General features: G+C 40.5%; 1 protein-coding gene across 2 annotated transcripts in view; it reads left to right on the top strand.

Moving 5' to 3' along the window:
• The window catches only part of Ubxn7 (UBX domain protein 7), a 58,809-nt gene that overhangs the window by 579 nt on the left and 33,386 nt on the right, over nt 1–24,844 (top strand). Inside the window, exon 2 of one of the 2 annotated variants that reach the window (XM_076942792.1) lies at nt 15,330–18,377. In XM_076942792.1, coding sequence (XP_076798907.1) covers nt 15,582–16,829 — 1,248 coding nt within the window. In that variant the 5' untranslated portion in view covers nt 15,330–15,581 and the 3' untranslated portion in view covers nt 16,830–18,377. Of the gene's footprint in view, nt 1–15,329; nt 18,378–22,144; nt 22,293–24,844 lie in introns of those variants that run through there. The other variant, XM_034515848.2, reaches the window with a different exon arrangement.

The following is a 24,844-nucleotide window of genomic DNA, read 5'->3' on the forward strand; positions in this document are numbered from 1 at the left end:
TCTCGGCCAGGTCATCGTCCCTCCGCCCCTGGCCTACCCTTCCCCTCGATGGGCCCCCCGGAACCTTGGCGGTGGCCCTGGCGTGAGAGGGCCGTCTCGCTTTAACGGTGAGGCCGGTGGGTTCTGCCGCGCCTTTACACATCCCGGGGGACTTGCCGCCGGGAGCAAGGGGTGCGGAGGTGTACCTTAGGGACGGAAGGTTTCCGATAGGAATGAGGGGGAACCCCTGAGCTTAATGGGGGGAAGGCCTAGAGTAATCCTGGTTGGCCTTTCCCACCTCCTCATAATAAAATCAAACATCGAGACGATGGCGCCCGAGCCTTTGCTGATAAAATAGGGATGGCGGTAGAAAGTTGTTGCAGAGAAATCTGTTTCTAGGTGTCTGTATCCGCGAAACCTTAGGCCTAGGTTTTTCTTTTCCTTCGGACCGCGGTGAAGGGCAGACGCAGGTTCTCTTACGGCCGGGAGGAAAGGCTCTGAGCCATTCTGTGAATGCGCTATGTCTTGTTTCCCTCTGATGGAGCTCAACTTTTTTTTGCATGAGTTATTAGAGGGCGGAGCAAATGATGAAGTTCTCTGTGGAGTGATTTGAGAGAACAGTACTCCATGTGCCTGAGTGTGATTTTGCTGTTCTAGTTTGTCATTTTAAAAAGAGGTCAGAAAGTTAATTCCCCCCTCTCAACAGGGTTATCCTTTCTTTGATAATAGTTTCTTAGATGTGGAGAATATTTCCAGTTTGTGTTGAGTCTGACGTGTAGGATCTTTAAGACATGGTATTTTAAGCAATGCGTGCTATTTTCAGTTTTATAATTGTAGCCAGTTTTTTTTTTTTAAAGATTTATTTATTTATTTATTTATTTATTGTGTGTTCAGTATTCTGCTTGTGTGTATTCCTGAGGGTCAGAAGAGAGCACTAAATCTCATTTCAGATGGTTGTGAGCCACCATGTGGTTGCTGGGAATTGAACTCAGGACCTCTGGAAGAGCAGTCAGTGCTCTTAACCTCTGAGCCATCTCTCCAGCCCTGTAGCTAATTTTATTTTTTCTTCTGCAACGATAATTAGATGGCTGATGCATTGTTTTCTCTTTTGTCACATGAAATATGTCAAACCTGGTAAAACAAGATTTGTAATAAAATTGAAGTGAAGTGAAAAGTAAGATAACTGAAATATTGTTAAGCTTTGTTGTGGGATTATTGTATTTATTATCACATGTGGATTTCCCAGTGCCTTACCAAACCAACATTATGGAAAGAAATTAGATTTCTGTGTATACAAGTTAATACTGCTACATTGTTTGCATTAAAAAATCTAGTGAGTCACACAGAGAAATATTTATCTTTCTTTGATTTCCTAAAGTTTTTTTTTTTTTTTTTTTTTGAGACAGGGTTTCTCTGTATAGCCTTGGCTGACCTGGAACTCACTCTGTAGACCAGGCTGGCCTCCAACTCAGAAATCCGCCTGCCTCTGCCTCCCAAGTGCGTGTGCCACCACTCCCAGCCAGGCTATACATTAATATCTCCCTCTCTGCCTGACTGCTTGTCTCCCTCCCTTTCTCCCTTCCTTGATTTCTGATTTTGAGACATGGTCTCACTATTTGACTCTTGGTCTAGAACTCATTTTATAGATTAAACTTGATGTGGTATGTAATAAGTCTTTCTTAGGCTGAGTTGGGAAATCTTTGATGGTTTTTGTTTTGTTTTGTTTTTGAGACAGGATCTCTGAGAAGTCCTGGCTATCCTGGAACCCACTATGTAGACAGGGAAGGTGTCAAACTCACAGAAATGTCTTGTCTCGCTCTCCCGAGTGCTAGGATCAAAGATGTGTGCCACCATGTCCAGCTTTGGGAAGATATTTTGATCCCTGTATGACATATCGGGGCCCTTTCTAAAGAAAAAAGAAGGCAGTTAGGCCCACATGATGGCTCACAACCATCAGTAACTCCAGTCCAAGGAAATCCAATATCCTTTTTTGGCCTTGGTAGTACCAGGAACTCACATGTTGTATGGGCAGATGACTGGGTTGGTGGGCAAAATATTGATACACATAAATTAAAAATAAATAAATCAGAGGCAGGTGGATTTCTGAGTTCGAGGCCAGCCTGGTCTACAGAGTGAGTTCCAGGACAGCCAGGGCTACACAGAGAAACCCTGTCTCAAAAAAAAAAAAAAAAAAAAAAAATCAAAATTAGTCATCCAGGCCATGGTTGCTCATGCCTTTAATTTCAGCACTTGGGAGGCTGGGGTAGGTGGTCTCTGAGTTCCAAGACAGCCTGGTCTACAAAGTGAGTTCCAGGACAGCCAGGGCTACACAGAGAAACCCTTTATCTAAAAACAAAAACAAATTAAAAGATGTATGAGATAATAAAGTAATTTTGGGGAGAATGGCAGAAATTAATTCTTCACTATTACCAGAGCAGTATTATCTGTTTTACATATTCTTCCTCATTTGTGTATCCAGGCTGGCCCTCCTGCCTCTTCCTCCCAAGTCTGGGACAAGTACTTTATATACCTGTCTCTGTATACATGGTATACATAATACAGAATTCAGACAACATCACTTATTTATGATTACATCTTAAATATTTGGTGGTTTTTGTTTTTGGTTTTTTTTTTTTTTGTTTGTTTGTTTTGGTTTTTGGAGACAGGGTTTCTCTGTGTAGCCCTGGCTGTCCTGGAACTCACTCTGTAGACCAGGCTGGCCTCGAACTCAGAAATCCACCTGCCTCTGCCTCCCAAGTGCCGGGATTAAAGGCGTGCGCCACCACCACCAGGCTATTTGGTGGTCTTTGATGTGAACTTACCTTTGTTATCTAAGGCTAAGAAAGAAAACTAGGGTGGGTGCCATTGGCTCAGCAGATAAAGATATCTGCTGACCTCTTCATTACCCAAACTCAGGTGGTGGGAGAGGAGCTGTTCTCTCTGTATACCTCAGCACGTCTACACACACACACACACACACACACACACAGGGATAAAAACATTAACAAAAGAGAAAAGTAAGAAAATGAGTCCTACTAAATACTGTTTTTGAGACTTGGTCTTACATAGTGTAGGCTAGTGTTGAATTCACGATGTGGGGGGAGGGGGATCTGCTTGAATTCCTGATCTCCCTGCTTTTACTTCTCAAGTGCTGGGTTTATGGTTGTCTTACTACCACATAGAATTTATAACATGATGGTACTTGAACCCTGAGTTAAGTCATTTATTATTATTCATATTTTATCATTATACCACATTTAAAGATATTTGTAGTCAGGGTTGGAGAAATGGCTCAGTGGTTAAGATCTTACACTGGCTTCTTGTCCAGATGACAGGATTCAATCTCAGCATACACATGGCAGCTCACAACTGTCTGCCATAAGGGGCTCTGACTCCCTCACACATGCAGGCAAAACGCCAATGTACATAAAATAATTTTTAAAAATCTTTTAAAAAGTAGTCATATTGGTTTTCCAGCTACTATCTAGGTCCAACTCTAGCTTCAGAGATCAGACATAATTCTCAAAACATAAAAAAATAATGTAGTATTGGATCAATTCTGGGAGAGCAATTTTTTAAAAATGTTTGCCTTGACATTATTACATTATTTCATTAACAACAACCTTGGGCTGGTGTCTAGTTACATATATACAAAATTTACATGTATATCGGAATAATTCAAGAGGTAAAAAGACATTGTGTTTATAAAAAGATAAGGGAGAGAAGGAATGTGTTTGATGGAGTAATAGGGGAATGAGGTACCCCTGTGGGCACATGTTGAGGCATCCCTATCCCTGAGGGACCACTCGAAGGTATAGTACAGAATAGGGTTTATTCAGGACATGATGAGGGGAGTTGAGAGGGCAGTAGAGACAGAGAAAGGCGGGGGGGGGGGGGGGGCCGGTCCATGAGCACGTGGAGAGAGTGGGGAGAGCAAGAAGGCAAGAGAGCAAGAAATTGAGGAGGGGGCAAGCTGCCCCTTTTATAGTGAGTCAGGCATACCTGGCAACTGTGGGGCGGAGCTTAGATGAAATAATAACAGGCACAGTGACACATACTTGTAATTTCAGCATTTATTCATGGCTGCCCTCCATTGTGTAGTGAGTTCAAGTTCAGACAGGTTGAATAAGACCCCTAAGAAAACCAACCAACCAAAAACAAAACAAAAAATGGGTAAAAATAAACTATTCTTGAATGTTACAAAGATCTACCTGCCTCTATCTCTATAGTGCTAGGATTAAAGCCATACCCAGTCCTGAAGTAAACTTAAAAAAAGAAAAAGAAAAGAACCCTGGAGGCTGAGAAGTGTTAAGACCTAGGTAGCTGTTGCCTTTCTGATCTTTATATTATAGCCATTTGTTTATTTCCAGGTACATGCTGATGTGAAGTTGTCTAGCGGAGGTTTTGCCTTCTGCCCTTGGTAGAATCTTCCACTCATTGTGTGTTGCCATCCATCCTTGGTATAGGTTTTGGGCAGGAGTTAACATGTCTGATCATCCTCTATGGAGTTTGTAGGTTGCTCAGGCAGGGCCAGGTCTTGGGAGGGTCACTAGCAAGTGTGGGAGAGGCTGCTTGGCTGCCCCTTGAGCCATCAGGTCTGTTTGACTCCTCTAGTGTCTGTCCCTTTTGATGTCCAAGACAATGTATGATGGCCAGTTGTTTGGTAGTCAGAGGGCAGTCAGGAGGTATAAGATTTCTTGCTTATTTTTAATTGTTTTTCCTTCAGCAGTTAACAGTCCCCTTTCGTGGTTTATTGCTCCGTGAACATGTGCGCTGGCAAATGCATATCGACTATCAGTGTAGATATTAACCACTTTGCTATTGCCCAATTTGAGTGCCTCAACTTTTGTTAGATTCAAATGAGTGTTACCCTGTCAGGCAGCAAGGTTCTTTCAGCAAGTTTGTACTTTGGGTAGCTGTGGTCAGGCTCTGTTCCCTTATTCAAGTTTCTGTGGTATTTACTATCTATCACTAGAGTGTTGGTCCTTGGTGCAGTGAAGGATTGGCTTTTTCTAGCTTGATTTAATTGTTTCCTTCCTTATATTTACTAAGTGTAGTTTTGATGTATCTTAAAAAAAAGAACCACAAATTCACTTTTATTTACTTTTCATTAGTTTAAACCTCAGAGGGCTACAGCATCACACAAATTCTTTGTCCAGTGGCCTTTGCAAGATTACTTCAGAATTTGGCAGGAATCTGCCACTGTTTTATGCGCCTAAGTTACCTTTCCCCCAGATTACTCTGGTTTTGTTTGATTTGCCTCCAGAATTCAGTGTTGTTTTTGCTTTATACATATGAGCATATCTCTTGTCCAAATAGAACTCAGTTTATCTCAGACAGAAACACGTTCAATTTAAGAAGAATTCTGTGTTCTTTCTGGTTCCTAAGACTTCTCTTATAGCCAGCCTCCTAGACAAATTTTCCATTTAGAATCCTGTTCCTAGCAGGTATCCACAGGCACCAAGAGGGAGGAAAGAGCTGGTATATACATTTTTAAAAACGTTTTAGCTGGTATGGTGATATTATCTATAATCCAGAACTCAAGAGTATGAGTTAAAAGTTAGCCTGGACTATATAATAGAACCTCGTCTTAAAACAACAGCAACAACAACAACAACAACAAATGAACAAAAGCTTTGTACTGAAGCTGACAAACTCCAGAATTGAAGACTGGTGAGGTTAAAGTTATAATTGTTAAGATTTGAATTTTTCACAGCCATTACTCACTCCTATTTTCACTGGTAAAAGTCTGGCTTACCTTACTTTTTTTTTTTTTTAACCTTTGCTGGGGTGAACTTGAAACCAAAAATGAACTTCTGTAGCCAGGTGGTGGTGTACACCTTTGATCCCACCAGGGAGGCAGAAGCAGGGAGATCTCAAATCCATCCTGGACTACAGAGTGTTCTAAGTCAGCTGAGAAGGTACACACTGTCTCAAAAAAACAAAAAACAAAAAACAAAAACAACAACAAAAAACCCCAAACCAAAAAGGTAACCTTTCTCTTCTTTTTTTTTTTTTGTTTTTGTTTTTTTGTTTTTGTTTGTTTTGGTTTTTGGAGACAGGGTTTCTCTGTGTAGCCCTGGCTGTCCTGGAACTCTGTAGACCAGGCTGGCCTCAAACTCAGAAATCCGCTTGCTCTGCCTCCCAAGTGCTGGGATTAAAGGCGTGCGCCACCACTGCCTGCTACTACCTCTTAATTTCCAAAAATGGCCTTCCATATGCTTGTTGGATATGGTGGTTCATACCTGTGATCCTGTGGTATCCAGAGTGAGTTCCAGTTCAGTCAGGACTACAGGGAAAAATCCCATCTCAGGGAAACAAACAACAAAAAACAAGTGTAGTGTTGCTTACTCAGCATGCCACTGCCAGTGTTGGAGGGGCAGGAAAAACCTTTGGTTTAGCTGTTCCCTCCTGTCCTTTCTGTTCTGGAGATTAAATGTAGGACTTTATTAAATGTAGTACATGCTAGACTAGTACTCTGACACTAACCCATACCCCATGCCCTCATGTACATTTTCTTTTTCTCTTTTTAAAAACTAGATGAATTTATTTTAATTATGTGTATGAGTGTTTTAAAAACAAAAATTCCAGCTGTTTGAGTTTACCAATGAAGACTCAGGAGTCAGATGACTGAGGTGAAAACCTGCTGGCTCAGAGAGACAGAGAAAGCACCCAGCTGACCTTCCTACTCCACAGTTGTCCCAGAAGGAAGGAGCTCTATCTCTTTCTCTATGCTGTCGTAGATACTCTTTAACTCAAAGGTCCTCCTTCCTGTTGACTTGTTCACTCCCTATCAGCTGGTTGCTTGCTTTTGACTTATGGTTGACTTTATTAGCTCTTGGATTAAAGCTATGTGCTAAGGCTGAGCCACATCACAATTCCTTGTTTACAGTTTACAAAAAGCTCTGGGATCCAAATTGAGCCACAATTAGAAACAGATTCTTACAGTTCATAATCAGGGTTTATAATGTGATCAAATATCCAGCAACATATTCCTGTTGGCCTGAATGTATTACTGTGCATTACATGCAAGCTTGGTGCCTGTGGAGGTCAGAAGAGAGCGTTAGAACCTCTGGAACTAGAGTTACGGATGGTCATGAGCCACACTGTGGGAGCAGAGAACTGAACTCAGGTCTTCTACAAGAGCAACAAGTGCTCTTAGCCATTAAGACATCTCTCTAGCCCCTCATAATGCATTTTTAAAAATTCACAATAGCATTTCCATTTTACAACTAAGAGAACACCAGGCAGTGGTGGCACCTTTAATCCCAACACTTGGGAGGCAGAGGCAGGCGGATTTCTGAGTTCGAGGCCAGCCTGGTCTACCAAGTGAGTTCCAGGACAGCCAAGGCTATACAGAGAAACCCTGTCTCGAAAAACCAAAAATAAATAAATAAATAAATACAACTAAGAGAACTACAGCTTAGAGAAATTAGTAAGTTACCTAATCAGACAACCAGTGAAGGACATGACTATGATTTAGAACCAAGTTTATCTGAGGAGTTTCCAGGCTCTTTTTGTGTGTTATATACATTCCTTTGCCTATATACAGAAAGGAATATGTAGAATGTTTTCTCACTATTATTGGGTATAGAAGCAGCTAGACCTGAATTTTCAGAGGTCATAACTTCGTTTTGTTTTACAAGATGGGGTTTTTCTGTATAGCCCTGTCTATCTTGGAACTTGTTCTGTAGACCCAGGGTGGATGGCCTTGAATTCACAGAGATCCTCCTGCCTCTGTTTCCTGAGTGCTGGGGTTAAAGGCATAACACCACCACCTCCAACTTGACAAAAAATTTTAAAAGACCCTAGGTACATAGGTACACAAAGTAATATGCAATGAAATAGCTAGTAAATAAAATTTAATTAAGACAGTATCTGTATAAATCCAGGCTTACCTTGAGTCTGGTATATAATAGAATATGACCTTGAACTTGTGATCCTCCTGCCTACCTTCCAGTGCTGAGATTACAGGTTTGTGTCACTATTTTAGTTCCTTTTTTTATTGCTATAATGAGATACTGTGACCTGCTAAGGACCAGCTTGAGCTTGGAGAGGGGTTCTGAGGAAGGGATATCTGAAAATGTCAAAACAAATGACTTGAAGTCAAATTGTGGGTCCAAGTTAACAGTCCTACTTGAGATAGCTTTCTCTTGGTATTCTAAAAACTCACTGAATAGCTCATCTCTTACAAATCAAAAGCTCAGTCTTTTATTTATATATCAATTCAGTCATTACCCCAGGTTCTCTCTTGATCATCCCATCAGTCAGCATCCCAGGACCCCAGCCCCTTGATTCTTAGAAAGAGATACAAAGCTCAAGCACAAGCACAGACAATAAGATAGTTGGGTAGAACTCTTCCCTAAAATAACCATTCCTATGACACCTGGGCCTGGACCTAAACTCCCTCTGTCCCAGGCTGACCTTGAACTCAGGAATCTACCTGTCTTTGTAAGCATAAACAAATTTAGCTGGATGAGACCTTGCCTTTCAATCACCACTCCCTAAATCTCTTCCTTAGTATCTTTCCAACAAGCTGGCTCATAGTGCAGCTGCCTCTGTTTTTCTAGGTTCACAAAGCCCCTCATATAACTCATATTGCATCCTTAGATTTTGCATAGTTGAGAAAGTATATATTTTTGAATTCATGTTTTCAGCATTCTTTCCCACAGCCTTAAGGGCTGTCCTGAAGGTCACAATGTTCTACCATTTTGCTGAGATATTAGAGATACCCTCATCTCACAGACTCCTGCTATTTTTATCATGGATAATCAGAGGGCTTTTGAAACTTAAAAGTTCATTTCCAGTGACATACCTCCTAATCCTTCCAAAAAGTTCTACCAACTGGAGACCAGCATTCAAATATATATGATCCAGTGAGGAGATTCTCATTCAAACCATCAGAGTCATCATGCCCAGTTTTATGTGGTGCCAGGTATCAAACTCAGGGTTTAGTGCCTACTGGGAAAGCACCCCTATGCCATCAGCTCAATTATTTTAATTTAATTTCTATTATATATTATTCGTTATATTATTTATTATTGTTGAGGCTGTACAGCCTTGGCTAGCCTAGAACTCACTCACTATGTAGACCAGGCTGGTTTCTAACCTGATTGTGTGTCTGTGTGGAAGTTGGTTGGAGACAGGGGAGATTGGTGGTACATGCAGTGTGTTTGTAGAGGTCAGGTGATAATTTTCAAGAATTGGTTTTCCTTCCACTGTGAGTTCTAGGACTCTAGCTCAGATTATCAGGCTGGCTTGACAAGTACTTCTACCCACTGAGACATCTTGCTGTGCCAAGACATTTATTTTAAAGCAATTCTTTGGCAAACATATAATTTTTTCCATTTATTAAATACAAAAGCAAATTTACAAAATGATTTGCTTACTTCTTACATAAATAAGTCTTGAATAGATACTTACTACTATAGAATGTAAACCATCTTCAGTGATTTAGGAGTTGGTTAGTGTTTTGATTTTGTAATCAATGCTGACAATGCTTTGACAGCATATCATGATGGCAGAAGTATGTATAGTGCAACTTTAGAAATTGTTAGAAATTTTATCTTAATCTCAGGCTAGGTTTTTTGGGAGATAGGCAGTCCACAGTGTTGGCAGCATGCTTTATAGGGTTGGCCCATTTTGTTTTTGTTTGCTTATTTGAGACAAGGTATCTAGCTCAGGCTTTCTTCAAAATTTATAATCCTTAATCTACCTCCCAAATGTTGGGATTACAGGTGTATGACACCATGCCTTGTTCACACTGTCTTATTTTATCCAGAATTCACAATTAAAGTGTCATTGGCATTCTGCTAAGAGGAGATTGTGGGAAGGTGTCAGTAAAAATTTGTATGCAGTGGTCATTTGTCACTTGAACTTCTTCCCCATCCCCTTCCTATTTGAATGGAGTTGAATTCTGTGGTTTAGGTTATCGTTTTTTTTCCTGTCTTAGCCTCCAGGCTAAGATCCATCTCATCTATCTTATATGCAGATCAAGAGAGATTATGATTTTTTGAAAAGGAAGTAGAAAAGAATCACATGTTAATTTTTTTGTTGTATAAAATATATATCAAAGATAAGGGTGAGATGGTTTTGTCTTGTCTATTTTGTGAACCACAAAAGACCACCAAGGAGCTGATTCTGATACAATCACACAGGATCTTTATTGAGGCTCAAGCTTGGTCTACACTGTTGTAATGGACACAGCAGCACAGGAGGCTGAAGCCCAGACCCCAGTTTCAAGCAAGCATTTATAGAGGCAAACAAACAAGCATGGGGGTTTCCAACTTGCCACACATAAGATGGATTGGGGGGAGGGCTATTATGGAATTTGTTGCCCTTTAAAATGATTGACTGGTCCTAGGATCCAAACTATAAACTTTCATAAGTAAATATCTTTAGGTACAACTGTAACTTCTGCTTTCCTCCTGATTGGTAGTTGTTAGGGAGTGACCTGGAGACTAGTGCTAGGTGCAGGCTTGTTGGTTAATTTGAATTCAACTTTAGGTCAGGTTTGCTAAGATGGAGCCTGAACCCAAGATGGAGTTGGTCTGGTCCAGGGCTCTTGCTCCTAAGTAGGATGATTTTCGTTCAATCCTTATGACTCACTTAGTAGACAAAAAGAACTGACTCTCTTTCAAGTTTTCCTTGGATCATACTGTGATATGCACACACCTCATACACACAAAATAAGTTTTAAGATGTGAAAAAAAGAATAAAGCTAGGTATTGATACAATATAAAAATGTATAACTATCAGGTGCTATTTCTCACTTTTCATTAAAAAAAGCTATATTCACTTTGGTTTAAATGTTTTTCAGAAAGGGGCATGACCAAGAGCAGAGTTCTTGAAGCACATTTATAGTAGGACTTTAGCAATGGTTGGACTTGGCTGCTTGATGGTGTGTTCGTAGTTGAGGAGGGTGAAGAGTCTCAGAAAGCTTCTTAAATTTAGCAACCTGCTGTTTCTTTGGCTTGATTGATTTCCTGAATAATTATTGATCTTGGAGAAATAATTTGTTTTCCACCTTATTATGAAGGATATTACAAAGGGTACAGGTAAATGTATACAGTGAGTTATGGGAAGACATTGAACTTCTATACTCCCTTTGTGAATATGTCACGCTCCAAGAACTTTACATTTGGTTTTTGAGAAGTTCTTTGAAGCCTGTCATTTCTGGTTTTTATGGAGATTTCATTACTTAATGTATAATTGGTTAACCCTTAGTATTACTACTCTTCTCTAATCTTGACTAATCTGTCTTGGTCTTGGTCATCTTGAAAGCTGCTAGAACTTCTGGCTATTAGTCAATCCCAATTACATGCCTTATGACACCATTTTGAGGATTCCAAGGATTTTTAGAATTCTATGCTAGGAAATGGACTGAAGACCCATATATTTCATGGTCTACATGAAAGATAATTCCTCCAATTCTCTTCTTTCTCACAAAAGACGTTTCTTTTTGAACTAAAAAGTAATTGGGTTTTTTGTTTGTTTGTTTTTGTTTTGAGACAGAGTTTCTTTGTGTAGTCCTGGCTGCCCTGAAACTCATTCTATAGACCAGGGTAGCCTTGAACTCAAAGATCTATTTGCCTCTGACTCCAAAGTGCTGGGAATAAAGAGGCTATGCACCACTGCCTGGCAAAATTATTTTTTAACTTTGAATCTATCTATCTATCTATCTATCTATCTATCTATCTATCTATATCTTTATAGCTAGCAGAAACAGCTATAGATACTTTTTTGACATCAAAAAGTTTGTTGGATAATGATCTCTGTCATTTTAAATTCTCTGTATATTGTTTGATTTACAACTCTTTAAAATTTGTGTGGTTTTTTTTTTTTTTTTTTTTTTTTGGAAGTTTTCTGTCAGAAACATTAAAAAAGGTTTTTAGTGGTTTTGGTTCTTTTTTCTTCAGTGTATTATTTAGTAAGCTAAAGTACTATGAAATAGTTTGCTCTCCTTTTTTGTTGTTTGTTTAAGAGTGGGTCTCTATGTAGTGCTGATTGTCCTGGAACTTTCTATGTAAGTCTTGAACTCAGGGAGATTCACCCGCCTTTACTTCCCAAGTGCCACCACACCTGACCTTTTTTTGTTGTTGTTAAGATTTTGTTTTTATTTATGACTGTGTCAGCTACACGTTTGGGCTTTCTTGGTGGCCAGGAGAGAGCATGAGATTCTCCGAAGCTGGGGTAACAGGTTATAAGCTTCAGAACTGAGGTCCTTTAGAAGTAGCAGGTGATCTTAAGGGCTGAGCCCTTTCTCCAGTCTTTGCTATGAAACAGTTGAGAGTTAATTGATAACATGCAAGTACAAATGTGAAGTTACAATTATTTCAAGAAAGTTTTACTGGATGTGGTGGCACACACATTTAATCCTAGCACTGGGGAGGCAAAAGCAGGCAGATCTCTGAGTTCAAGGCTAGCCTGGTCTACAGAGTGAATTCCAGACAGCCAGGGCTATGCAAGGTTCATATATATGTATGTATGTGTATACATGGAAGTTGCATGTCCCTCCTCCTCTACAAGACACAAATATGATGTACAGACATACATGCAAACAAAGCATTCATACACATAAAAATAAACACAAACTATAGTATTTTAAGAATCTTTTTATAATCCATCATTGTGCTGGCAAAAAGGCTAAAAAATGAAATTAAGTTAGGAATGCCTGTCTCAAGAAACAAACAAACAAAAACCCCAAATAAACAAAAAGATTTTTATTGTGTTTGAACTAGAAAGTAAACCAGCATTTATTCCTTAGTGATAAGTTTGTGAATATAATAGAAAAGTATCACTGGTTGTGATCCAAGAGGTTAGGTTAAGTGCATCAGTAGTCAAGCTGACAGATTAACACTCTTGGTAATCCTCAGCATTCCTGAACTAGATGGAGGAGATGGATACAATAGCATCCCAAGCACTTCATTTGTTTTACGTTTAGTAAATTTTATAGAACGGAGAACAGGATTGGCAAAGCAAGAGAAATAAGCTAAGACCATGAACAACTGACTTTGCAGCTCTGGGATTCATCTTTAGCTGTCAAGAGAGAACTGTTAAGGAAGTCTGGGTGGGTGGTACAATTAGCTGTGCCTTTTGGAGTATACTCTAGCAGCAAAAGGGAATGGTGATCTTTTAGGGGCTTGTTGTAATTAAGTAAAGGGTGTGAAGGACTTCAACTAAAACCTTTGAGTTAGTAACTGAAGTTATATAGGAAGGCCAGGAGTAGTACACGCCATAATGATAGATATACTTAGGAGGCAGAGGCAGGAGGTTCTCTGTGAATTAGAGGCGCTTAGCCTGTTTTACATACTGGGTTCCAGGCCCACCAGAGCTACAAAGTTGAGGCCTTGTCCTTAAAAAATATTATCTTACACACATTCTCTCTCTGTCTCTGTCTGTCTGTCTGTCTGTCTGTCTGTCTCTCTCTCTCACACACAGACACACACACACACACACACACACACACTACTGATGCACACACAAAAACTAAATGTGGGTAGTATGCACCCTTAATACCAGAGGCTAAGGCAGGCAGATCTCTGTGAATTTGCTGTCAGCTTGGTCTACACAGTGTCTTTCAAGCTTTCTAAGGCTACATAATGAGAGACTTGTTTCAAAAATGTATGTGTAGGTGTGTGTGTAGTAGTAGGGAAACGAGAGATGTTAGGAGTAGAGCTAATACTTCCATTTTTTATAGTTTGGCTAAAGTCGAATATCATGAGTAATTCCTCTTCATATAAAAATTTCTGATGCCGGGCAGTGGTGGTGCACACCTTTAATCCCAGCACTTGGGAGGCAGAGGCAGGCGGATTTCTGAGTTCGAGGCCAGCCTGGTCTACAGAGTGAGTTCCAGGACAGCCAGGGCTACACAGAGAAACCCTGTCTTGAAAACAAATAAACAAACAAAAAATTCTGAATAAAATGTTTGGTATTGAGGACCGGAGCAATGGCATATTGATTAAGAGCGTTTAACTGTACTTGTAGAGTACCTGGGCTAGGTTCCAAGTATCCACATAGTAGCTCCCTACTAACTCCAGTTCCAGAGGATGGTCTCTACTGACCTTTTTGTGCACCAGACACACACATGATGCACATACATATGTGCAGTCAAAACATTCATAACACAGAAAATAAATAACAGTGTAGTATCTTAAAAATCTCTTATAATCCATTATTATGCTGGCAAAAGGCTAAAAAAGAAACGAAATTGGGAATGCAGATGTTAGCTAGCTTTCATCCTGTGGAATCTGCCCTAATTGGTTTTGATTGTTTTTTTTGAGATAGGGTTTCTCTGTGTAAGGGTTTGTTTGTTTGTTTGTTTGTTAACCTCTTTTTATAGCATATGGAGCCCAAGAAACAAAGCCAGAGGCTTGAAGGGCTCCTTTTCTGTTTAGGAAGCTGACATTTTGATATCAGTCTTAGCAGGATGTCTCATGTATGGAGAAGGATGTCTAACAAGGCTTATTGCAGAGTTTTATTTCCCATGTGGTCTAGGAAAACTTTCTAGCCAACTATCAACTCTTGTTTGATCATACCTGTGATTATCTTGCAAAATCCATCAAGCTTTTAAGAGGATGCCAGACTTAAATCTTCAGGTAAAAGTTCCAGGGCATACTACATTAAATCTTAGTAAACAAACAAATCTCAGATGAGCCCTAAACAAGGTGGTCCGTATAATAATTCCAGTACTTGATGGCAAATATGTGTATTCACTGAGCCAACTTTCTGGTTCCTGACTCAGCACTTAAGATACCAAGGCAGAAGTAACTTGAGTTTGAGTCTAGCCTGGGCTACAGTGAGACCAACTCCCAAAAAAAGGAACGGGGAGGGGGGAGGGTTGGGGAGAGATGGCTTAGTAGTTAAAAGCTCTTGTGCAATCATAAGACCTGAATTTTGGGTTTTGTTGCTCCTTTTTTTTCTTTTTAAAAATTCTTTTTTATAATTAAAATTTTAAAATATTATGTACATTGGTATTTTGCCTGTATGTATGCCTGTGTTAGGGTGTTGGATCCCCTGAAACTGAGCTGCTATATGCATGCTGGGAATTGAACCTGGGTCCTCTGGAAGAGCACTCAATGCTCTGAACTGCTGAGCCATCTTCCAGTGTGAGGAGCCGAATTTGCCATTAAAAGATGGCACAGGCTTCTGCTTCCTGGTTCTTCACGGAAGCTTTACTTGAGAATGCGCCTGCGTGTGGCGCGAAAACAGAGTATGACAATTGGATGAAAGATTTGAGCCAATGAGGGATCTGCACGTCTCACAAAGCTCTATTTAAGCAGCGGGCTTTCTGAGCTCGGCGTCCTTCCTCCACCTCACTATTAAGAGAGCTGTTTAATAAATGCTGTCAGAAGAATCTTGAAGTGTGGCGTGCTCCTTATCGGCGAGGCTGCGCACTACATTTGGTGCAGAAACCCTGGGTTGAAGCCGAAAGTCTTGGAGTTTTGACCAGTAACGAAGGACCCTGTAAGCTCGCAGAGGATTCAGAACTGGCAGTGCGGAGAGTCTAGACGCTTTTCTGCAAGGTATGGTGGATCTTGTTTGGCTTACCATTGCTCTTTCTGTTTGGGTGGCGATAGTCCTTGCTTGTTGTTTGTGTCTTAATGATTATCAAGAGGGGAAAGAGTGCACTTACCCCCTTCCGTGTTTACAGGAACTGTAAGTCACAGGTAGATAACTGTGCTAGTTCGTCCACTCCTGTAGATAAAGGAAGCATGGGGAAACAGCAAATAAAGCAGTTTTTCGCAGTGATGCAGGCGTTGCTGCAGGAAAGTGGTTTGAAGATTCCGGGGAGGGTTTTGATTAATTTTTTAAAGGAAGTGGAACGAGTTGCTCCGTGGTTTATTACTACCACCGGATCCTTATCTAAGGACACCTGGGATAAACTCGGAGCTGACTTGATTAGTGAAAAGGAAAAAGGGAAGTTAAGACCAAGGACATGGCAAATATATAAAATGGTTAGAGCTTGCATAGAAGACGCTAATTGCCAAGAAAAAGTGAAAGAGAGACAGAAAGTTTTGGTGGAACAACAAGATAGCCTATCAGAAGCAGAAAAGGGAGAGAGCGCTAATAAGAATGAGAAACAGAAAATTGGAAACTGCTGTGAGAAGGAACCGGTTGTTGGGTTCCAGAACTCTCAGCGGAAAATTGGAAACTGCTGTGAGAAGGAACCGGTTGTTGGGTTCCAGAACTCTCAGCGGAAAATTGGAAACTGCTGTGAGAAGGAACCGGTTGTTACAAGGGACGTTAAAGTCTTGGGGTTCCAGAACTCTCAGCGGATAGGGCGGTCGACCGCAAGCAGAGAAAAGGAGGATACCCCAAAAAGGGATCCTCATAATAAAGTAAAAAAACATGTAAAATTATTATATCCTGTTTTGAGTGAATTTAGTAACTTGAGAATAGATTCGTCCTCTTCCTCATCTTCAGAGGAGACGTCCTCGGGGGAGGAGGAGGAGGACACATCATTAACTTCCTCATTGGAGGGGAGTTCCCCTGAGCCTTTCAATTCGGAGGAGCAGAGGGAACTAGAAGAGGAGGTGGCTCATTATGAGTCCGAGAGATATGAGCGGGATCCACCTTACGCGCCAGGGTATGTCCCGTCTGCAGAGCTAAGCAGAATGATGATGTTAATTGATTTAACTTTCAAAATGGTTGTGATTCTGAGTTATATAGTTATATTTTTCTGGATAAAAACTCAATGTAAAGGTTTTTCTGGTTACTGGCTTAAGGAAAGGCTAATTTGGAAAAAAAGGTTTTTCTATGTGTTTTCTGATGAGGTCATTAAGGTAGTAGTTATGTCTTCCAGAATTATATGGATCAGACATGACAGAGGTAGGCCTCCAGAACACTAGATTTCAGAGAAACAAAATAATTTATCTAGATACTAAAATTTGTTTTTGAGATTTGTATATTGCAGAATACACAGCTTTGGAGAATGAATCTTATCACCTGCATATTCACTGATGCCCTGGACTTCCAGCTGGACGAAGTTAAGACAGACTTCAGATGCTTTCAATTTACCCTTCCCCTCATTCCTCTTCTAAAAGTCAACGCCCATGTTCAGCTTGAAGTTAATGAGGAGTCAGCGCCCCAATTCCCTGGACTTGGGGACTGAGGTGGGGGTAGCGTTATTTGGCTGCATGATCTTTGGGGGAGTGCTGCTTACCCTCTGGTTGCTCTGTAAATTCAAAAGCATCATCAAAAAGATAAAGTGATGATCACGCAAGCATTGCTTGTCGTGGAGCAGGAATATCCCCTCAAACCTGGTTGAATCTGCTTAAACAATGAGACACCATCACTTAATAGGATATCCTGAGGGCTCGTGTTCCCATTGCACCAGGTATCCTAGTGGTGGTCCTCCACACTTCCCAGGGCTCAGGTTCCCATTACACGGGATAAAAGGTGTGGAGGGTCTCGTACTGTTTAACTGCCTTGAACGCCTACTGGTAGAACGGTGGGTTAGATCGGCGACCTAACAGACCTTGATTGTTGTTGCAGTTTAATAAGGAAGGGGGAGATGTGAGGAGCCGAATTTGCCATTAAAAGATGGCGCAGGCTTCTGCTTCCTGGTTCTTCACGGAAGCTTTACCTGAGAATGCGCCTGCATGTGGCGCGAAAACAGAGTATGACAATTGGATGAAAGATTTGAGCCAATGAGGGATCTGCACGTCTCACAAAGCTCTATTTAAGCAGGGGGCTTTCTGAGCTCGGCGTCCTTCCTCCACCTCACTATTAAGAGAGCTGTTTAATAAATGTTGTCAGAAGAATCCTGAAGTGTGGCGTGCTCCTTATCGGCGAGGCTGCGTGCTACATTCCAGCACCCATCTTTTTGTTTTTTTGAGGCAGGGTTTCTCTATGCAATTCTGAGTGTCCTGGAACTCGCTCTGTAGACCAGGCTGGCCTCAAACTCAAGAGACCTACCTGCCTGCCTCTGCCTCCCTAGCTGAGTTTAAAGGCATCTGCCACTACTGCCTGGATAGGACCAGAGTTTTAATTCCACCACCATGTGACAAGCTGGACTTCCTGCAAATGTCTAGGACTCCAGATTATTATACTGTATAATGGTCTGATTATACTGTATAATGGCCTCTGTGCTCTTAGACATGTGTAACTGCACATACAAACATGTACATTCATGTGGATACACACATGCAAATAAATGAGGAAAAAAGTACAAGGGAGGAGGGATGGCTCAGCAGTTAGAGTACAAACTGCTTTTGCAGAGAACCCAAGCACATGCACTGACTCAAAATCACCAGATTGAGGGAATTCAGCACCCTCTCTGGATCCATGTACACATACCCACCTCCACACACACATATATAAATAGTGAAAAAATAATAACACAAACCTATTGTATAATGAGTGAGATCACAAGATAGTGATCTATAGAGATCATAGAAAGTTTGTATTTTATTATAATAGTATATGTTTGTATATTGTATAGATAACTGAAATAAAAGATTGAAATAGGAATGTAAATTAAGATTCTTAAAACATGACCAAATGGGGCTGGGGAGATGGCTCAGTGGTAAAGAGCACTGGCTGCTCATCCAAAGGTCCTGAATTCAATTCCCAGCAGCCACATGGTGGCTCACAACCATCCATAATGGGGATCTGATGCCCTCTTCTGGCCTGCAGGTATACAGGCAGATAGAGCACTCATACATAAAATAAATACATCGTTTTTTTTTTTTTTTAAATGACCAAATGAATTAAGCAAAAATAGAACCTTAGAAAGGATTAAATGGTGTTAAATCAGTTGACACACTGATGGAGAAAATAATGTAAACAAGAAGATATTACAAAGTCAAGTGAGCTGCCACATGCCTGTAATTCCAGGACTGGGAAGGTGAAGGAGGCCAGTCTGCTACAGAGCAAAACCCTGCCTCAGAATGAACTAAAGAACAAGATACTGCCGAGAATGCAGCATGATGATAGAAAGACCCAATATTTAAAAGATAAAAGTCATTGTGAAAGGTGGGCATGGTGGCACATGCCTTTAATCCCAACACTTAGGGGGCAGAGGAGGTAGGTAGATCAGTTTGAGGCCAGCCTGGTTCTGGGACAACCAGGGCTATTAAACTGAGAAACTCTGGCTTGAAAAACAAAAGAACAAACAAAAACAAATACAGTGAATCCCAAGGAATAAGTAAGATTAACTGTGATAAGTCACAGTGGAACTGCAGGCTAGTGACAGAAACCTTAAAAGCAATTAGAACCAACAGACTGCTATAAAAATCATTTTCTTTAAGCTGAGAACTGATTTCCCAGCTGTAGCAACAGAAGCCAGAGGACATTGAAATTCTGTCTTATGTACTAAGACAAAACAGCTGTCAGCCTTGAAATGTCATACTCAGTAAAATGCTTTCACAACAGACATATTGAGACAAAAATCTTAGAAGAGCATTTGCTACCAACAGAATAAGATTCCAAGGTGTATAATTCAGATAAAGAAAACTCATCCAAAATAGAAATCTCAGGGTGCTTTGCAGTAGCCCTATAATATTTAAATCAAATATATACTGTGGTTCACATTATACAGGATGCTTTATGTTTCAAATTTTGCTTCATTAACTGAATCTACTCTAGACACTTATCTTGTCATGTTTGTGCATGTAGTATTTCATATTGATTTGGTTGTAGACGTCTGTACTACTGAATCAAAAGGAATTTCTTCTTTTAAATTTTTTTTCTTACTAATTCTTTGTGAATTTCATATCATATACTCCAATTCCATTCCTCTCTCTGTCCCTTTGTATCCACCCTCTACCCTTGCAGCCTCCCTCCCCAAAGATAAATAAACAAATAAATAGTAAGGAAAAGAATAAAAAATCTCATCCTGGAAGCTGTATCATGTCACAGTGTGTCACATAGTATACTTGCAAATGTTCATTGCAATGAGTCATTTTCCAGGTCTGTTTCAAGGCCTCTGGCTTCTGCTACACTATCAGTACTGGATCCTCATGGGGACTTCTCTTGGATATCCTATTGTTGCCCTATATCCTGGAGATCCTGCAGTTTTGGATCTGCAGCCCAGCCCTTTCATGCACTCCAGCAGATCATACATGAGGTAGATGTTGGGTGGGCCTACTCAAAGCCCTGGATCTGGGCCTGGGAGGTAGGTTAGTTGGTCAGCCTACCAGCTTTCCAATGTCCTCTGGCTTCTGTTGCTATACTAGGGCAAGGTCTTCAGCACTGCTCTGGGTAGCTCACCAAGTGCAGCAGCTGACAAAGGACAGGGTCGTCTCTCCTGCTCTTACTCTTGGGGCAGCTCACCTGCTCCCCTCCATGCATGGTCAGCTCAGCACAGTGCCTCAGGCAGCAGTCTAAACCAGGGACATTTGCCTGGCCTTGGGTAGTAACAAGGGCCTAGGAAATCAACACAGACCCCTGCTGCCACAGGATCACACATTGCCCCAGACATGGCCCAAGCAGCAGCATGGCCCTGATGTCCGTCCCTAACCTTACCATGACCTCCTCATATCCACCTGTTCCTCACCACCACTGAGCCTCCAGTTCCACCTTCCTCCATAGTATATGAACTCTCTGCTTTGTTTTCTCTTCCATCTCTCCCATCTCTCCATCACACATTTACCCATTATAGTGGTACCTGCCCATGGCAGCAGGTGCTTGCGTGCCTTTCTTCCCACCTCAGGAATTTCTTGGTACTTGTAAAATTGCTTTTTAAAAGAGGACTACCAATTTACATTTCATTCAACAGATTTTATTTATGTTTTGTTTTGTTTTGTTGAGACTGGGTTTTTCTGCGTAGCCCTGGCTGTTCTGGAGCTCACTCTGTAGACCAGGCTGTCCTTGAACTCAGAAATCCACCTGCCTCTGCCTCCCAAGTGCTGGGATTAAAGGCCTGAGCTACCATTGACCTGTTGTACTGGCTTTATTTACAAATGATTGTTTGGGCCAGTTTTAAATAACAAAGATTGCTATTTCTTACCAGATACTTTTATTTTAAACAAAACTGTCTTGGTTTACTTCTCTTGGTTTGATATTAATCAAATGTGTCCTGAGTTTGAGCCGTATCCTAACTACTCCTTAAAAGCCTTTTGAATAGATAAAAATTGTTAATTGAAATGCATTTTTTCTAACGAAAGTTATTTCTAACTTTCTAGAATGTAAAGTTTATTTTTTCCTTATCTCTTTTCAGTTTATTATTACTGACATAATATAATTCATTTCTTTTTTTCCTGTTTTTGATTGTTTTGTTTTCTTTTGAAGATAGGGTTTCTTTGTATAGTAGCCCTGGTTTTACTGGAACTTGCTCTGTAGACCAGGTTGGCCTTGAACTCAAATATTTGCCTACCTCTGACTCCCAAGTGCTGGCATGTGGTGCCAACCACCACCAGTGCCCAGCTCACATCTCTTATCTACCCTCCCCCCCCCCCAGGGTTTTACAGTATAGTCTCAGGCTGGCCTTGAACTCGGAGACCTACCTGCCTCTGAGTCCCAAGTGCTTTTATGAACCACCACACCTAGTTAATTTAGCCATTTAAAGAAATTGCAAATAGAGCTGAGGAGATACAAACATGACGACTTGAGTTCAAATCCTCCTACATTGAGATGATAGGCTAGAGAATCCCCTGAAAGTTTGCTAGGTAGCTATCCCAGCATACATAGTGGTAGCTAAGAGACTGTCTCTGACAAGATAGAAGGACGAACAGTACCAGGTATATATAGTCCTTTGACTTCAGTGCATGTGTCATGGCACCATACACCATACATATATGAAGAGAAGTGGCAAATAGCCAGGAGTGGTGACAGTGGCCCATTCTTGTAGGCCTAGTATTTGAGGTGGAGGCAGAAGGATTTCTGAGTTGAACCCTAGACAGTATGAGACTTGTCTCAAGAACAAACAAACAAACAAACAAAAATCTGTGTATATACTAAAAAGAAAGGGGAAAAATGCCCAATATATGATTTTCTTGTGACTGTGGAAGGGTGTACTTTTGCCATACTATTGCTTTGTTTTCTTTCTAGTTCTGTATATTTTTACCAGGCAGCCAGGACAGAAGGAAACAAATGTGTTTACTATGAGTCATTTTAGGGGATGGGGAGAACTGTTAATTTGTTTGGGAATTCTGTGTTTTAATGTGAGCTTGAATCTAAGATGTCATTTTAAACTTTCTTTTCTGTTCCTTTGCTGTTCCAGGTGCAAGTGAAAGTGTAGGAAAACATATGCTTGAAGCTTGTAACAACAACCTGGAGATGGCCGTCACTATGTTTTTGGATGGAGGAGGAATTGCTGAGGAGCCCAGTACCAGTTCAGCAAGTGTCTCTACTGTCAGACCACACACAGAGTATGAATTTATTATTTACTGTAGCAGTTACTCTTTTGCCTAAATTAACTAGCTGCATTTTTATCAGAGTTAGGTCAATTTTCTAGTTTTGAAAATTTTAAAGTTTGAAAGCCTCTGAAAATATCACGTGGAAGTTTTTGTACTTAATATACCTTAAATTCTCTAGTGCACTGTTATTGTTTGCTTGATCTTTTCTGTTCAGTCCTCAAAAGAACTGTGTAGGTTAGAGGGAGGTAGCAGACAGGCAGGCAGGCAGGCGACAGGGTGCATGGTGCAACTGCTTGGTTATAATTGGCCTGAGATTGGGGTTTATGTGTTCCACAACCACCAGCTATACAACAAGAATAAATTTTTTGGCTTGGGATTTAGCTCATTTGTAGTGTTTACTTGGCATTCAGGAAGTTCTGGGCTAAATCCCCAACACTGAATAAACTAGACTAGGTAACACATGCTTGTAACCTTAGCTTAGGAGTTGGAGATGTGAGGATCTGAAGTTCATGGTAAATTGAAGCCATACTGGGATACACCAGAATATTTTTTTAAAAAACTTTATAGATTGGCAAAATAGTTAAAAAGCAGATACAGTCTAATGAAGCTCATATTTCCAAATATAGATTTTCCTATACTTTCTTAAGAAAGTGGAGTGGATTATCTTGAAATACTTTCAAGAACTAAGGCTGAAGGTATAGCTTAGTGGTAGAATGTGTGAGTAACATGCATGGTACCTGAGTTTAAGATGCAGCACTTAAATGTAACTGTATAAATAGAATTCTTTTAAATAGTTACCTGCCTTATCCTAAAGGTATCCCCAGTGTATGTAGAACTGTTTATATTTCATTTTTGAGCCATTTACATCTGATAGAGTTTGCAATCAATATCTAACTCTTGGGCAAAAGCTCATCAGCTTTTAGAAAGTATTAGCGCTAAGCCTTGTTGAGAGTACTATAGGCACATGCCAGCACTACACTCAGATGGTCATTGGTTTTCAGTTTTTTAGATACCATTACTATGTAGCCTAGGCAGCAATGAATTCATAATCTTCCTGTGAATTAGGATTCCAGGTATGCCCATAATTTCCGGCTAAGCCATTGGTTTTAACAATAACAACAACAAATAAACAAAAAAACCTTTCAAAGAGGCCAGGGCTTTGTGTTACATGCCTTTAAGGAGGTAAAGGCAGAAAGATCTGTATGAGTTCCAGGCCAGCCTGGTCTACAGAGTGAGAACCTATGTAAAAACCAAACCAAACTAACCAAACAAAAAAAAAAAAAAAAAAAAAAAAAACCTTAATTTTAAAAGTCCTTAAGTAAGACTCCCAATATACTTAGTCACTTGTAATTCTCATAATTTATAATATGAGATACTAAATGAGGAATCACTTTAAATATAACAGGCAAAGGGTCAGGGGTTTACTTTACTTTATTAAATCATTTATTTATTTTAATATGCATGGTGGTTTTCCAGCATGTATGTCTATATGAGGGTGTTGGATCCCCTGTGAGCTGCCATTTGGGTGCTAGGAATTGAACCCAGTTACTCTGGAAGAGCAGCCAGTGCTCTTAACTGCTGAGCCATTTCTCAGCCTCTAGAGTTTTATGTTTATTAAAGATTAATAGGATATTATTTCTATAAGAGTTATGAACTTTGGAGATCATATTAATACCTTACAAAGTTTTTGCTTGTTTTTGGTTTTCTATTAACCATTTATCTCAAGTGTAATCCCATTCCCCATCATGGCTCAAAGTTTTAGTGGAAATCAATATTGAGCCAGATGAGATACTAAACACCTCATTATAGCATTCTGGAGGCAGACAAGAGGATCTTTGAATTCCTGGGTCATTCTTTTTTGTTTGGTTTTTTGTTTGGTTTTCTTTTAAAGATAGGTTTCTCTGTGTAGCCTTGGCTGTCCTGGAACTGGCTCTGTAGACCAGGCTGGCTTTGAATTCATGGTTATCTGCCTGCCTCTGCCTCCCAGGTACCGGGATTAAAGCTTTGTACTACCACCGCCTAGCTTTCTTGGGTCATTCTTGTCTACATAGCACATTCCAGACTAGCCTAGCCCAGTAAGTCAGTAATGCTGAAGAATTATGTAGTTGGTAGAACCTTCAATAATAGATATTTATATTCGATTTATGGGACCATACACACACACACACACACACATATATACCCCACATACATACATATATACGTACGTACATACCTAAAACAGTAGTTGTTTTTGTTTTGGTATGGGGGCTTACTGGCTGGCCTAGAACTCACTTGTATAGACCAGGTTGGCCTCAAATTCAGATCTGCCTGTGTCTGTCTCCCAGCGCCAGAATTAAAGGTGTGTGCCACCATGACTAGCAGTTTGACTTTTTTTTCTTAATGACTTATAGCTCTGCATGTACCTGAGAGGGGGGTGGGGTGGGGAGGAGAGGAGAGGAGAGGAGAGAGAGAGAGAGAGAGAGAGAGAGAGAGAGAGAGAGAGTGTGTGTGTGTGTGTGTGTGTGTGTGTGTGTGTGTGTGTGTGTGTGTGTGTGATGAAACCCAGGGCGTCACCATTGCTG

The sequence above is a fragment of the Arvicanthis niloticus genome, chromosome 12, assembly GCF_011762505.2.
Source record: "Arvicanthis niloticus isolate mArvNil1 chromosome 12, mArvNil1.pat.X, whole genome shotgun sequence".
Classification (NCBI taxonomy): domain Eukaryota; kingdom Metazoa; phylum Chordata; class Mammalia; order Rodentia; family Muridae; genus Arvicanthis; species Arvicanthis niloticus.